The sequence below is a fragment of the Saccopteryx leptura genome, chromosome 3 (assembly GCF_036850995.1).
Source record: "Saccopteryx leptura isolate mSacLep1 chromosome 3, mSacLep1_pri_phased_curated, whole genome shotgun sequence".
NCBI lineage: Eukaryota > Metazoa > Chordata > Mammalia > Chiroptera > Emballonuridae > Saccopteryx > Saccopteryx leptura.
This window is the reverse complement of record NC_089505.1, coordinates 1,443,629-1,458,518: the sequence shown is the minus strand read 5'-3', so window position 1 is coordinate 1,458,518 and position 14,890 is coordinate 1,443,629. Positions and strand designations below refer to the sequence as shown.

The following is a 14,890-nucleotide window of genomic DNA, read 5'->3' as shown; positions in this document are numbered from 1 at the left end:
GGGGAGGGGGGAGAGGGAGAGGGAAAGGGGGAGGGGGAGGGGCACAAAGAAAACTAGATAGAAGGTGACAGAGGACAATCTGACTTTGGGTGATGGGTATGCAACATAATTGAATGACAAGATAACCTGGACATGTTATCTTTGAATATATGTATCCTGATTTATTGATGTCGCCCCATTAAAAAAATAAAATTATTTAAAAAATAAAAAAAAGTTCTTTTTCACTGAATTATCTGTTCAAATCCTTTGCTCATTTATTCTTTTTTTTCTATTGAGTGGTTACTCTTTTGATTTTGTTAGAGCTCTTTACAAATTGTGGAAATTAGTCCTTTGGAGAGAGGAGTAAATATTTTATCTAAGTTTGCTGTATATTTTAAAGTCTGCTGTATTTTAAAGCTTAGAGTAACTTTTTAATGCAGATTTTAACATTTTTTTGTGAAAGCAAACTTACAACTTACTGATCATGTTTTTTAATGGGTCCTGGATTTTTGGCCGTATTTACAAAGACCTCCCCCACTACAAAGGTGGAAGAAAGGTCTTCTACAGTTTCTTTATTATTTTACTGTTTCTTCATTTGTACTCGCAAGCCTGATTTCGCTGGGATTGATCTCAATGTGTGTGATAGGAGAGAGGGTCTCCCTCCTCTTTCCTTCCGACTGGCCTCTGCGCAGGCGGAACACACGCGTGAGTTCGTTCAGGTGGGACTTCCAGCTCCATACCTCCGCATGTTTTCAACCTCATCGACAGTCTCGGGCAAGGTCTTCCCTCTGGTCTCTGGCAGCAGCAGCACCAGTCCTCCGGCCACGGAGCCGATCACAGCTGGAAGCCACACAGAGGCGCAGCACGTTAAGCAGGGAAGCAGTGGGGTCTATAGTTAGAACTCCCCTTATTTCTAAAAAAACCCTTTTTGTGTGTGTAATTTTTTTATACTTAACAAATTTCTTTGCTACCTGACAACCCTACTCTCCACCAATAAATATTTGGCTGATCCCAAACTCCGTTGGATGACACTGCCTTATAGGGAGATGAAATACTTCACATTTTGAGTCAAGTTATTCTGGGCTGGAGGATCTTGCCATAAGAGTAAGGAACTTTGGGGTTAGAAATAACTGTGGAAAAGAAAATCAACTCTAAGAAAAGAAAGAACATAACCTTGCCAACATAAAGCACTTAGAAAGGAAAACTGCGTCAGCAACTTTTATCATCACTGGCAAGTAGAAGTAATGAGTCACTTTTAAAGTGTTACTGTGAGACAGCGTTAAAAAGTATAGCCAGGACTTTGATCTCGAGTTCAGGTGTTTAATAATTTCCTTTTTTTTTTTTTGTCTCTATAGCTAATTTTTGGTATATGGGGGGGGCATAATAGCAAACATTGTGTTTCTGTTTCTTAAATGCTCGTTAAAGGTTTGAGATGTTAAGCTTACATTTTTATATGTTTTTCTGTTATGAATGCAGGAAGTGGGATGTAGGTGCTTCACTAGTCTCAGAGTTTCAGAAAGAGGCACGTTGGACTCCCACTTCTGAGTCCTTAGGAAATGGTGGGGGTAGAGGCCCCAGAGCTCAGTGGTTCAGGGGGCCTGCCTCCAGCCGGGCACCTGCTGACTGGTCCTCGTGCTCTGGGAAGCTCTGCCCACGCCCCGAGGCTCCAGACTCCTCTCCAGAAAGTGGGGAGACATGCCCTCCTCCCAGTCTGAGGCTCAATTTGTTAAGTACTTAGAACAGTGCCTGCTGCATAGAGTGAATTAAATAGCCAGCCCCTCAAACACCTCTCCAAACCTCTGAAGATGCACTTGGTTGTAACTCGCACAGTGAACTTACTCAGTGGCTCTGAGTCTCTGGCCTGAATTATGAAGATAAGACACTCTAGTTGTTACCATCCACTTAGCATTTTGTATTTGCAAAGATCGGCCTAGTTCACCAGTGCTTCCCTTATCCCCTTCCCCCTGCTCTTTCATGACGATTATCCAAATGTGCCGGTTTGCCGATTTTCAGGCTTCTAGGTTTTCATTTCTGGTCAAGACCGGGATTGGTACACTATGATTGTGTGGAAAAGGAAGGGAAAGAAGTTGAAATGTAAAACCATTAGTTTTGACTCCTATTAGCAACTCAGATTAAAAGCTGGTGAGGGAAGAAGATGAAACTACTGTACTAGCAAAAATATAATGGAGAGTCATCACAGAGTTTACTGTAAGTGTTGAAATGCAGCTACAACCCACCAGTGGATCCCCTGGGTCTGGGCTTTGCGTTGCTTTCTTAAGTAACTTAAGGACACTCAAAGTAGCCATTCTCTGCCCAGAAATATCCCAGGGACCCATGGACGACTCGCTTCCCTCCTAAGGGAGTGGTTGAAAGGGAGCTCGTTCCAGTGTCCTCCCAGGAGGGAAGGAGTCTCGAGGGTGGGATGGCACTTTCTCAAGATGGAAGGGGGCTCTGGGGACAGGTCCCTCAGATGCTGCTGGGGGAGGAAGACATCTGGGGCATGCACATCCCATAAACAGTGCCAGGCATTCTGTGACCACGTCGTGGTTATCTCAGGATAAGAGCTCCAAACCTTGGCCATCTTGTTAAGCTGGAATGGGGTGGCATTCGTATGGCCTGGAGCTTTAACTGGCAGGACAACAGCGGTGGGAATGTCCCCTCATAGATCCCCTGAGTAGAGGAAGGAGCAGGGACACTTGTATGTGACAACATCAGAGTGAGGAGAAAAGCAATGGTCCCTTCTTCCTCCCACATGCAGTGAGTGCTACTTGCCCACGGTGACAAGTGGCATGTTTTTGTCACGTGGGAACCGGCTCAGAATGAGTCTTAAAGGGGACAAGAGAGGGTGCTGAGAAGTCCCGGCCGGCGTGCAAAGGTGAATGTGCTGTGTGTGAATCTGAGGCCGCATTTGGGTGGCCGCCGAGGGGAGGACTGTCCCATCGTCTACGGCTGTGGGCGAAGGCCGTGGGTGTGAAGGAATGGCATTGCCCAGGGTGCCCAGCCCCCTCTCATGGTCTATGGACTTTGTGTGAACAAAGGCCTCTGTGTGTTCCTCCCTGATCACTAGATCTGTCCCTGGCACTGTCTGTCCGGCAGGCTGGCGGGGGCGGGGAGGGCTCTGCGTGGTGCTTTCCTGCAGCCCGAGGAGAAGCACGTGCCCCTTTCGACCTGACTGCCGGAGGGAGCTGAGGCAGTGCCCCAACCCCCACAGGGGCTCCGAGTGCTCGTGCACGGTCTCTGTTTCCGCTGGGTTTGCAGCTGCTCTTTGTCAAGTTCCACAGCCTTTTCTTAAAGCAGTGAAGTGAAGGTCCGTACTTTTCTACATCTGGCTCTGGAGGAGGCAGACAGAGCGAGTGAGCTCTTTGACAAAGAGATCTGAGGAGGGTGGAAACCAGGGAGGAGAGAGCGAGGGGCTTCTTCAGGGACACTTCCTTCCACCGCATTCTTTCCTGACTTGGCACCTCTCCGGGCAGGGGTCCTAATGATTCCCATACCTGAGCATCAGGAGCTATTGACACGATTACTAAAACTAGTATTACTGACATTGACGGTATTACTGCTTACTAGTCGTACTGAGTAGTTACTAACAGGCACCTCTGTTGAGGTAGAAGAATGGAGTCTCCCTGGAAAAATAGGTTTTCATTCAACATCTCTTAGGATTTCTTACCACAAACTACCAGGGGGAGCTCATGCCAGACCTCGGTGAGCCGGTATACCAGGAATGGGGTGATGATGCCGCCAATGTCACACATGGAGGAGCAGACTAGGACACCCAGATTCCTGAAAGGCAGGGGGCCGATTTAACCTTTTAACCTACCACAGTGTAGTGTGCTGTCTCATCCCACCTCCAGTAAATGATGCCCCAAATCAGTACGGTGTCGTGAACTGAGAAACATGTTCGTGTTATTTTCAGTGCACGTGAACGATACATGGTCCACCTCTCGTTTGTATTCTGTGAGGCTGGTTTTATATTCATTCCCGTGGAAACGCTGGGGGGTGATTTTTCCCTGCACTGTCATCCCCGGCTTCCCTGTGTCTGGGGTCCCATTCGCGCTGTTTCCGCCCGCTGCCTCTGCTGGTCCTCTCCTGAAGCTCAGATTTCCTGCACTCTCCACTCATCTTCTGTGCTTTACCCCAGCCTGTAAGTGTGAGATGTGACCTGCCTACTGCCTTTCAATTCTCATCTTCCTGCACCTGTGTTTTGAAAAGTCAAGTGTCCTCTACCGGCACCTGTGGTGTTCTAGCCAAGGAGCAAATGCCCCTCCTCCCCACCCTCTTCCCGCGGAGGAAGACGTGCTCACCTGATGAACGTGGGGTACAGTTCCGCGTTGACCAGGCAGATCATTTCGTAGGCCAGTGTAACCCCCATTCGACCCAAGCAAGCGACTGTCACTCTTAGCCATTGGAGATCTGAGGGAAACACAGCACTTCATGCACTGCACAATCCCTGGTTTTCAAACTGTGCTCCAGGGGCCTTTGCAAGGGGAAACCCCAGGTTCCAGATTGGGACAAGACAGTGAAGTTGGTTCTTCTCACAGTCAGGACAATGCCAGCAAATTCTACACGTCTGTTTAGTTTTAACTTTAGACACAATTTTAATACTCCTTTAACCTGAGACCTCGGCCATTAATAACAACAGAATTATATCAGTTTCCAAAGCTGGGCCAACTTGAGTCTATTAGAGACCACACTAAAGAAATAGCATCATATGGGCATATTCGAAATAGTTGCTAATAACTGAAGGATTCAAGCAAAGCTCCATGTTGCTAAGAGAATTCTGTTGTAACAGTTTCACTCCCCTTCACTGAGAAAGTATTTTACAAGAAAGGAAAGGAGCTGAATAATTATTCATTGATGCCGTTTTCTAATTAATTCCAGAGGACGCTGTGGGGAGGTCAAGGGAGTTGCCTAAATAACATCTGAGAAGTGCTGTGCTGGAAAAGGGCTTGAACCCTGAGCCAGCTGCACGCCAAAGCCCGTGCTCTCTGCTCTGGGCCAGCTGGATGGCTTGTAGCAATTGGGTGTCATCGTGTGACATCAGGCAGCCATTGGCTGCGATTGTTCTCAAAGGCCGATGAGTGTGTCAGAAAGATGCTAGATATTTTGTTTATTTTTTCCAAACTACTTTGGATAATAAATAACATGGTCTTCCTATCAAAGGGCTGTGACAGCCCTCTTCTTAGGATCTTGGAGAGCAAGACCATAGCTGGGCCTGACACTTACCATCGGGGATAATAACTGAGGCTAGGCAGGCTGCCCCCGCCACCAGATTCCATCCAGCCCATGGATAGCGGCGACTCACGCGGTCGATGGAGAGGATGATGATGAGGGCAGCTGGGAATTCCATCCGGGCCAAGATAAAGAAGTCCAGCTAGACACTGCCCCCGTGAGGCCTGTATGCATGATGAGGCCCTGGTAGAGGGCGGAGCCCGAGAACCTGGACAGGGAGGAGAGCTCAGGTCTGGGCCGGCTCTGAGGGCAAGTCACCGGCGCAGGGAGACTTCTGGAAAAACAAGGGTTGGCTGTAGTCACCTTTCGTTGTCATCTTATTACTGCTATTCCCTCTATTCATTGCTTTTACACTATCTGACCCACTGTGGTGGCTGGCTGTGACTTCAGAACCAAGAGAGACGAAGAAATTATCCACACATATAAAGCGATGCTATATATATATTTATATGTATCCTGCTCACAAATATTAGGGGATATTTCAAAATGAATATGAAGCTATAAAATATCCCCTCATTTTTGTGAGCAGTGTAGACACAGCACGGCGGGGTGGTCGAGCCTCACACGATGGTGTGTGAGAGACAGAGGAATCGGGAGCAAACCTCCAGCAGGACCAGCACTGACCAGACTTATCGCCAGTACCTGAGCCGTGACCTCTGGCCAGACAGTGGCTCTCGCCTGCTTTGTTCTCTGACTAATCTCTGCACGGATCTAAAACCTAAGAACCAGTGCTACGCCAGTCATTACTGGAAAAGAATGTGTATCCCAGCCCCCTCCCCACACCCCCCAGAAAACCAGAGAGGAAGTGAAGAAAAATGGCTGAACTCCCAAATCCTCAATCTAAATATCATGTAAAATCTCACATTCTCACGGGTTCCCTTAGTCCCTCAGTCAGAAATGACTTACTCTGAGTTCCCAATATACCATATTTCCCATGTATAAGATGCACCTTAATTTTGGAGCCCAAAATTTGAAAAAAAATGTATTACATAAAGTTATTTAACTCAAGTTTTATTCATCATAAAATTCATACCACTCCTCATCTGTGTGAAAAAGTGGGAAATGCAAAAAAAAAAAAAAAAAAAAAAAGGAAACTACAACCACTGTATAGGATATACCCAGTTTTTAGACCCCAAATTTTTCAAAAAAGGGTGCGACTTACACATGGGGAAATACGGTATTAGCCAGAGTTTCTCTTTTCTAGCTCCTGCCTAATGAAAAAGGTATCATTCCCTGGTCAACTTTGAAAGGCAAGAAGAAATGTCTTAATAGAGTGATTGCTTAATAAAACCAGACAGACGGTGGTTGTCCATGATTTCTCGAAGGTCTGCTATGCCATTGAGACTCAAAAATTGACTACTTAATTCGGATTTTGTGAAACCAGGTGAGCCAATGGGTAAGGCTTCTCTTCTTAACCAAAGTTTGACAACATGTCTAGTGTGTGGGCTGAAAGTGTGCATTGTCTGTAATGGACAACATGAGGATCATTTTCAAGGGTCACTATTTATCCAGGCAAGAAAGGAAGACCACGGAGGCCAATCTATGCGATTTGTGATGGTTGCTTAATTAATTCCTGAGGAGCTTTGCCTCTGCCAGGGGTTCAGACATTCCCTTGGCTGGTGCGAGCTGTCCCCGCCCCTGTCCCCGTGTCGACCTGGGAGGAGGGCTCAGCACAGGGCTGCAGCTCAGAGCTCTCAGACCATGAATGCCTTCAAGCTGAAGTTGCTGGATTGCTGAGGCTCTGGCTTATTCTTGTGGTTTATTCTTGTTCAAAAGTTGTTTCTCCAGGTAGAAAAGAGAAAAAAAAGGGTGTTTCGTTGCCAGCCCTATACAATCAGGAGATCTCCACACCCATCATCGATTGATCTATACCACTTGCTCTCAAATTTTGGCTGTATATTTTAATAATATTGGTTCCTGGGTCCTCCTCTCAATTAATTAAACAGTATCCTTGGCAAGAACGGGTCCAGCCTTAATATTTAAAAATCTCCCAGGTGATTGCAAGGTGCAGCCAAGCTTGAGAACACACTGGCTGATGTTTGGACCTGGAAGCTGCTGTCAGCGTCTGCCTGACAAATACGGTATCAGGAAGCCTGCTGTCCATGAGCCCGCCCGGCTCTCCACCATCACTGCCAATACTGGAACTGGCTACGGCTTTCCCTTCCCCAAAGTGGACGGTGGGGGTTGAAGGCATTGGGAAGGGTTTAAAGTGAAAAGTGTTCATTACCAGTTGTACATCAAGATTAAAGTGTGTTTCCTTATCTGAGGGGTTCTGACCAGGTCGAGAAACAAAGGCTTCAACTTCTCGCCAACTTCTTCATCTGCTCTGAGGCTCTAAGAGTAGAAACAATAAGAACCACTTTTTATATTCAGTGATGGTGTCCCCGGGTCCTACAGGGAGTAATCATAGTCCCTTGCATGCTGATAATGTGCCAGGACTGGGCAGAGCCCTGCACACACAGGGCTGCCTGTTTCCTAGGCGAGGAAGCCGGACTCAGGGCGGTGGGGTAACCCACACACACATTTAAAGTGACCCTATATAGGGAAAGCACGGTGGGGTGGTCAAGCCTCACAGGATGGTGTGTGAGAGACCGAGGAATCAGGAGCAAACCTCCAGCAGGACCAGCACTGACCAGACTTATCGCCAGTAATTGAGCGGTGACCTCTGGCCTGACAATGGCCCTCGCCTGCTTTGTTCTCTGACTAATCTCTGCAGAAATCTAAAACCTAAGAACCAGTGCTATTGCCAGTCATTACTGGAAAAGAATGTGTATTCCAGCCCCCTCCTCATGCCCCCAGGAAATCAGAGAGGAAGTGAAAAAAAAAAAGAGGCCTCTGAGCTCCCAAATCCTCAATCTGAGTGTCGCGTAAAATCTCCGATTCCCACTGTTTATCCATCTTAGCTCCTTGGTCAGAAATTATTTACTCTGATTGCAACATGCTTTCCCAATAAGCCTGATTTTCTCTTTTCCAGCCCCTGCCAGATGAGAAGCTTTAAGTTAAAGCAGGGAGGTCTACTGAGGGCAAACCACGCACGGCCCAGAGAACGGACGCCTCGGTGGCCTTCTGTTCTGGAAGGGAAGGGGTGCTGAATAACTCTCGGAACACTTTCTATCCCCGGTGTTTGAATTCTAAGACGTGATTGTGCTGGAAAGTCTGTCCCCTGATCAGACTCTTCCCTTTGAATTAGACCTCCGTCCACGGGGCCGCTGGCGGACATGCAGGTAAACCAGACGTTGGTGGTCAGGCGCAGGGGCCCGGGCAGTCCTGAGGCTCCTTATTTGACTTTTAAATGATTTTGGGGGGTGTCCTTTCAGGTTATGTTGTCCACCTATGTAAGACATTTGACCTGGGAACCACGAATCTTGTATGACAGAAGCACCCTGGGCACATGGCGGCCACTCGGTGACAGGACCGGCCCCTCGGTGACAGGAACCACCCCTCGGTGACAGGACCAGCTCTTGGTGACAGGACCAGGTTTTCTGCATCTTCCTCCTCACGGCACAGGACTTGACGTCACAGCTGCTGGCTCACCTGAAGGGACACAGGTACTGACTTTCTGTTTTTCCTTGAGATGTACTTAATGACCCTCATGGCTTGAGCATTCTTGTTCTGGGAGATTAGCCATCTTGGGGACTCAGGGATACAACTAGGGGACAGTGCAAGTGTCATCACTGTCATCAGTGGAGGGAAAATTATACTGGCCCCCTTTCCCCAGAAGCCATAACCAGCTGTCTGTGAGGCACACAGTAGGGCTACTACACAGGAAATAGTATTGTCCAGGGGCTGCCCGGCAAAGGACACCACCAACTCAGTGAAAGGGAGACCTACTCAATCGAGAGAATATTTGCAAATCGTACATCTGATCATAGGTTAATATCCAAAACATATAAAAAACTCCTAGGCCCTGGTCGGTTGGCTCAGCGGTAGAGCATCGGCCTGGCGTGCGGGGGACCTGAGTTCGATTCCCGGCCAGGGCACATAGGAGAAGCGCCCATTTGCTTCTCCACCCCCCCCCTTCCTCTCTGTCTCTCTCTTCCCCTCCCGCAGCCAAGGCTCCATTGGAGCAAAGATGGCCCGGGCGCTGGGGATGGCTCCTTGGCCTCTGCCCCAGGCGCTAGAGTGGCTCTGGTCGCGGCAGAGCGATGCCCCAGAGGTGCAGAGCATCGCCCCCTGGTGGGCAGAGCGTCGCCCCTGGTGGGCAGAGCGTCGCCCCTGGTGGGCGTGCCGGGTGGATCCCGGTCGGGCCCATGCGGGAGTCTGTCAGACTGTCTCTCCCCATTTCCAGCTTCAGAAAAATACAAAAAACAAACAAACAAACAAAAAAAACAAAACTCCTAAAACTCAATAGCAAAAACACTGACACCTGATTTAAAACTGGACAGAGAATTTGAATAGGTATCTTTCTCCCCAAAGAAAACATCTCCATGGCCAACAGGTGCATGAGAAGGTGCTCAACATCACCAATCAGGTGAGGCTTGCACGAGTCCTTCCTACTGTGACTTCCACACCCCCTCTGCCCCTGCACCTCCTTTTTACTCCCCACTGGGGCCACCTCATTCTTCAGTCTCGGTTTCTCCTCCTTAGCTTGGTTTCCAAAAATTCTGCCCCCTTGCCTTCCTCCCCTGGCCCTCTCATCCTCTCTAAATGATCTCATCCACCATCAGAGCTATAATGACATGAATTTTTCTTGAACTTCTGATCCTGAAAAGTAACTGCCGGCCTGACCTGTGGTGGCGCAGTGGATAAAGCGTCGACCTGGAAATGCTGAGGTCACCGGTTCGAAACCCTGGGCTTGCCTGGTCAAGGCACATATGGGAGTTGATGCTTCCTGCTCCTCCCTCTCTTCTCTCTCTCCTCTCTCTCTCTCTCCACCCCCCTTTCTAAAATTAATAAAAAAAAAAAAAGAAAGTTTTAAAAAAGAAGAGTAACTGCCCCTGGACATCTGCATGGTGACATCCTTGCAGCCCCGAAGTTCCTCCTGTCCGAGCTCACCTCCATCTCCCCCCCACACCCGCCCCTCCTCTGTGTGCCTGTCTCTCTGAGCACACGCCACCAGCATGCGGACGCCCAGCCGGCACTTGGGATGTCATTCACTCGGTACCTGCCCCCTCTAAGCCTCCACCTCAGTCCCCAGCTCTGCCATTGCCGCCTTATTGATACTGCTTCTAATTCTTCCTCCTCATACCCACACCTTCTGTCTCCATTCAGACACTTGATCTTTCCTGCAAGGACTATGGCAACAGACTCCCCTGAACCTCTTTCCTGCGTTCTTCCCCCCAAAACACCTGTTTCCTACTCTGCACCGAGAGTGACCTTTTGAAAATGTCATCCCATCATGAAGTGAGTTAAGTTGTAGGTAAATCAAGTTTGATTCTATTGAGTGAAAGTGGGAAGAAGGAGTATTTCCGAGGTGGTCATAAGTCGGATAATAGGTGGGCTTTTCTGTCACGCTAAAGCACTGGGTCTTTATTCTGTGGAGAACAAAATCATCGAGAGACTTTTAAGCAGGAGAGTGACAAGGTGGAGCTAGAATTTTTTTTTTTTTTTCATTTTTCTGAAGCTGGAAACAGGGAGAGACAGTCAGACAGACTCCCGCATGCACCCGACCAGGATCCACCCGGCACGCCCACCATGGGGCGACGCTCTGCCCACCAGGGGGCGATGCTCTGCCCATCCTGGGCGTCACCATATTGCGACCAGAGCCACTCTAGCGCCTGAGGCAGAGGCCACAGAGCCATCCCCAGCGCCTGGGCCATTTTTGCTCCAATGGAGCTTTGGCTGCGGGAGGGGAAGAGAGAGACAGAGAGGAAGGTGCGGCGGAGGGGTGGAGAAGCAAATGGGCGCTTCTCCTATGTGCCCTGGCCGGGAATCGAACCCGGGTCCTCCGCACGCTAGGCCGACGCTCTACTGCTGAGCCAACCGGCCAGGGCAAGCTAGAATTTTAAATGCGTGGGGTAGAGGATGGTGACGCGGAAGGAAAGATGGCAGCATCCGGGCCAGAAACCAAGAACTCCTAATGGGAATGGCGGCCCAGGGGTGTCTGCCATACATGGACACGGGGACGGAGCTAAGGCTCGCTCTTAGAGTTTTACTGGATTTTGGAGGAGAAACAGACTTTCTGGGAAAGTCGAGATGTCTAATTCTTAGACAACTATGGGAAGACCAGGTGGGTCTGTCCAGGAATGAAACATCCTGGGTTTCTTGCATGGGAGAGAGTTTTGGTTGAAAATGTAGCCTCTCTCTCGCTTTCCTGCACAGCGGGAATTTCTGAAGTGTCTGCTATTTTCCATGTTTCCCTTGGGCAGGGTGACAAGTGCATTTCTCTGGCCCTGGGAACTTGGATGGATTGTTACAGTCTGTGTGAGGTCCCATGTTGGTCTTACCTGGGACAAAGACTGCTGTGATTGATCAGGGATGTCTGCTTTGGGCACGGATATGGGAAGTGGGGACGTGAGAGCCATACTCTGCTTTCTGTATCCTGCAGTTTCCTCTGAGAAGGGACAGAGTAAGAACAGTCATATTGTATTCTCTTCAAAGGGTGCCAATGCGACTAGAAGCCAACTTAAACACCAGGTAAATAATATGAAAACTGTAAGATCCAAGATAGGAAACGTTCAAGCCCGAAGTAAAGGGCCCTTTGGTTTCCAACATGGTGGAAGCTCTCCACCTCTGTGCCTGAAATGTGGACCCGGGCTTCCCGTGAAATGGAAGAGTGAACTGAGGACAAGGCAATATAAGAAGACAGTGATTCGTCATCAGACACAAATGAGGACAAGCTAATAGACGGGAGTTTTGACAGTGATAAGGAATTGTATAAATTTTATAATGAATAAAACTTGAGTTCAATAACTTTATGTAATACATTTTTTTTTTTCATATTTTGGGCCCCAAAATTAAGGTGCATCTTATACATAGGTGTGTTGTATACATGAGGAAACACAGTATTTTGTACTGTGTTGCCACTCACTGTGCTAGACACAGGGAACACTACAGCATGAACTCATTGTTCCACTGCATTGTGTCTTTGATCGCTTCTCATATGTGCCCTGACTGGGGCTCTAGCCAGTGCCACAGGGTTAGAGCTAATGACCTCAGCATGGATGATTCCAAGGTTGAACTGGCAACCTCACATTGGAACTGATGTCCTTGGGCTGGAACAACTGTCCTCAATGCCCCACAGGCAAGGGCCAGACTTTTTACTTTTATTTATTTTATTTTACTTTTTTGCATCATAGATTTTTATTTCCAATATAGTCAATATTAATCATTATTTACTATCTCACATAAACAGAAAGCTTTTGGGGGGGTTCTTTATTTTCTTTAGTAAAAGGGTCATGGAACACAAAAGGGAGAAAAAACACTGTGGTTTATGCTCAGCCATGATTGGCCGTGATTGGCTCTGACCTCATAAGGGCACCATTGTGATGGAATTACAAAGTAACCTATATAAGGCCCTGGCTGGGCTGAGCATTTTGTCTGTTACGGCCCAGGGAGCGTTACAGTGACCTGAGGTTTTAGACACATTTGGACTGTGATTTAGATTTGGACTGTTTTGGACAATTCTCTTTTGGATTTTGATTTGTGGACTCGGATTGATTGTATTGGATTTAGAACTCAGACTAATTTGGACTAGTCTATCTGGATCTTGATTTGGTTAAGGCGTGAATTTATAACATCGCGAAGTCACCATGTTTGGTGACTATGGAGCAACAACTTCGTGGATGATGGGTGACGTGGGGAATTATGTCTTTGTTTGTACCCTGGGCACAGGGGGCTTTGGCACAGTTAAGCTGGCCCGGCACGTCCCAACAGGCATATACGTCGCCGTAAAAATTATAAGTTTAAAGGACTGCCCTAACGCCATCCGGGAGGTTGAGCTCCTTAAGGCATTAAATCACCCAAATGTGGTCAAGCTGGTGGAGGTGATTGTCAGGGACGCCAAACTATACATGGTCATGGAGTACGTCAGCGGTGGTGACCTCTTAGACTATCTACTAAGGAAACGCCTGATCACCGAGGCAGAAGCACGACGCATTTTTAGACAGCTCCTTTCGGCCCTTCAGTACTGCCACAGGCTGAATATCGTGCACAGGGACCTGAAGCTGGAGAACATCCTGGTCGATGAGGATAAAAATATTAGAATAACGGACTTTGGTATAGGGAGGAAGGTGCAAAGGGACGAATTGAAAACATACTGTGGGACTGTGACCTGTATGGCGCCCGAGATGCTGCTGGAGCAAACTTATGAGGGCCGAAAGGTGGACATCTGGGGCCTCGGTATAATCTTATTTCATATGGTAACGGGACAAACACCATTTTGGGGCCTGGACTTAACTGAAGTGAAAAAAAACATCATGACTGGGAACTTCAGAATACCAGGTTATTTGTCGGTGGAGTGTCAAGCCTTACTTAAGAATTTAATGGCTCTCAATCCCAGCGAGAGGTCAGCCGCTGACGAACTTTTCCAACATCCATGGGTAATTAACGGCCAAAAGGAACAACTAGAGCCGTACGGCGACGTGCCCCGGGGGAACCTGGACCCCGAAATTGTAGCAGAAATGAACTGCATCGGCTTCCAGCACCCTGAGATAGAGAAGGCGCTGATGGGACAGTCATACGATCACATAATGGGGACCTACCTCCTCTTGGAGGCCAGGAAATATAAGAGGAGGGGGAGCATTGTCCCCTTAAGGCCCTGCCTTCAGTCTCTTGACATCGTCCTTCCCTCAGCCCAGGTTTCGGTGGAGGAGGACTCTGCCAGTATCTCAGGAGAAGGTATGTCCAACCCAGAGTCCTGGGCCAGCACTCCACCATCTGGCCCCGCCTCCCGGGCTAGTGCTCCACCATCTGGCCCAGACTCCCAGGTCAGCACTCCACCATCTGGCCCAGACTCCCAGGCCAGCACTCCACCATCTGGCCCAGACTCCGGGTCAGCACTCCACCATCTGGCCCCGCCTCCTGGGCTAGTGCTCCACCTTCTGGCCCAGCCTCCCGGGTCAGCACTCCACCACCCAGCCCCAAGTCCTGGCTCAGCACTCCACCATCCAGTCCCAAGTCCCGGGCCAGCGCTCTACCATCCAGCCCCAAGTCCAGGGCCAGAGCTCCACCATACGGCCCAGCCCCCTGTGCCAGTGCTCCACCATCCGGCCCAGCCTCCCGGGCCGGCACTCCACCATCTGGCCCAGTCTCCCGGATCAGAGCTCTACCATCCGGCCCAGCCTCCCGGACCGGCCCTCCACCATCCACCCATGAGGGCAGGGCCAGCGCTCCACCATCTGGCCCAGCCTCCTGGGCCAGCTCTCCACCATCCGGCCCAGCCTCCCGGGCCGGCGTTCCACCATCCGGCCCAGCCTCCCGGGCCGGCGCTCCACCATCCACCCACGAGGACAGGGCCAGTGCTCCACCATCTGGCCTAGTGTCCAGGGTCAGCGCTCCACCATCCGGCCAAGAGAACATGAATGCTGCCTGCAGCCCAGAGCTCCAGCCTGACTCTGTGCGCTCCCCCCCCACACCCAGCAGCCATAACACCAGCTGTGGGAGTAGAACCCAAGAAGAAAGCACTGGGCTGCCTGATGGTGGGACCCCAGCCTCTCCTGGCCACCGCCACGGCTGGCGGAGGGTGACCAGGAGGTTCTTAAGAGGCTTTTTAAAGTGCTTCTGTTGTGGCCCATCCAAGACA

The 14,890-nt window shown here is 49.4% G+C and overlaps 1 protein-coding gene across 1 annotated transcript; it reads right to left on the bottom strand.

Moving 5' to 3' along the window:
* Positions 1 to 235: 235 nt before the first annotated feature.
* LOC136398105 (solute carrier family 22 member 2-like) lies at positions 236 to 12,228 on the bottom strand. The gene is given in 8 exon segments (XM_066372514.1): positions 236 to 819; positions 3,647 to 3,759; positions 4,281 to 4,389; positions 5,203 to 5,361; positions 5,364 to 5,416; positions 7,436 to 7,542; positions 8,743 to 8,857; positions 12,203 to 12,228. Coding segments are annotated over 8 exon segments (807 nt in total). The 3' UTR covers positions 236 to 694.
* Positions 12,229 to 14,890: the final 2,662 nt, after the last annotated feature.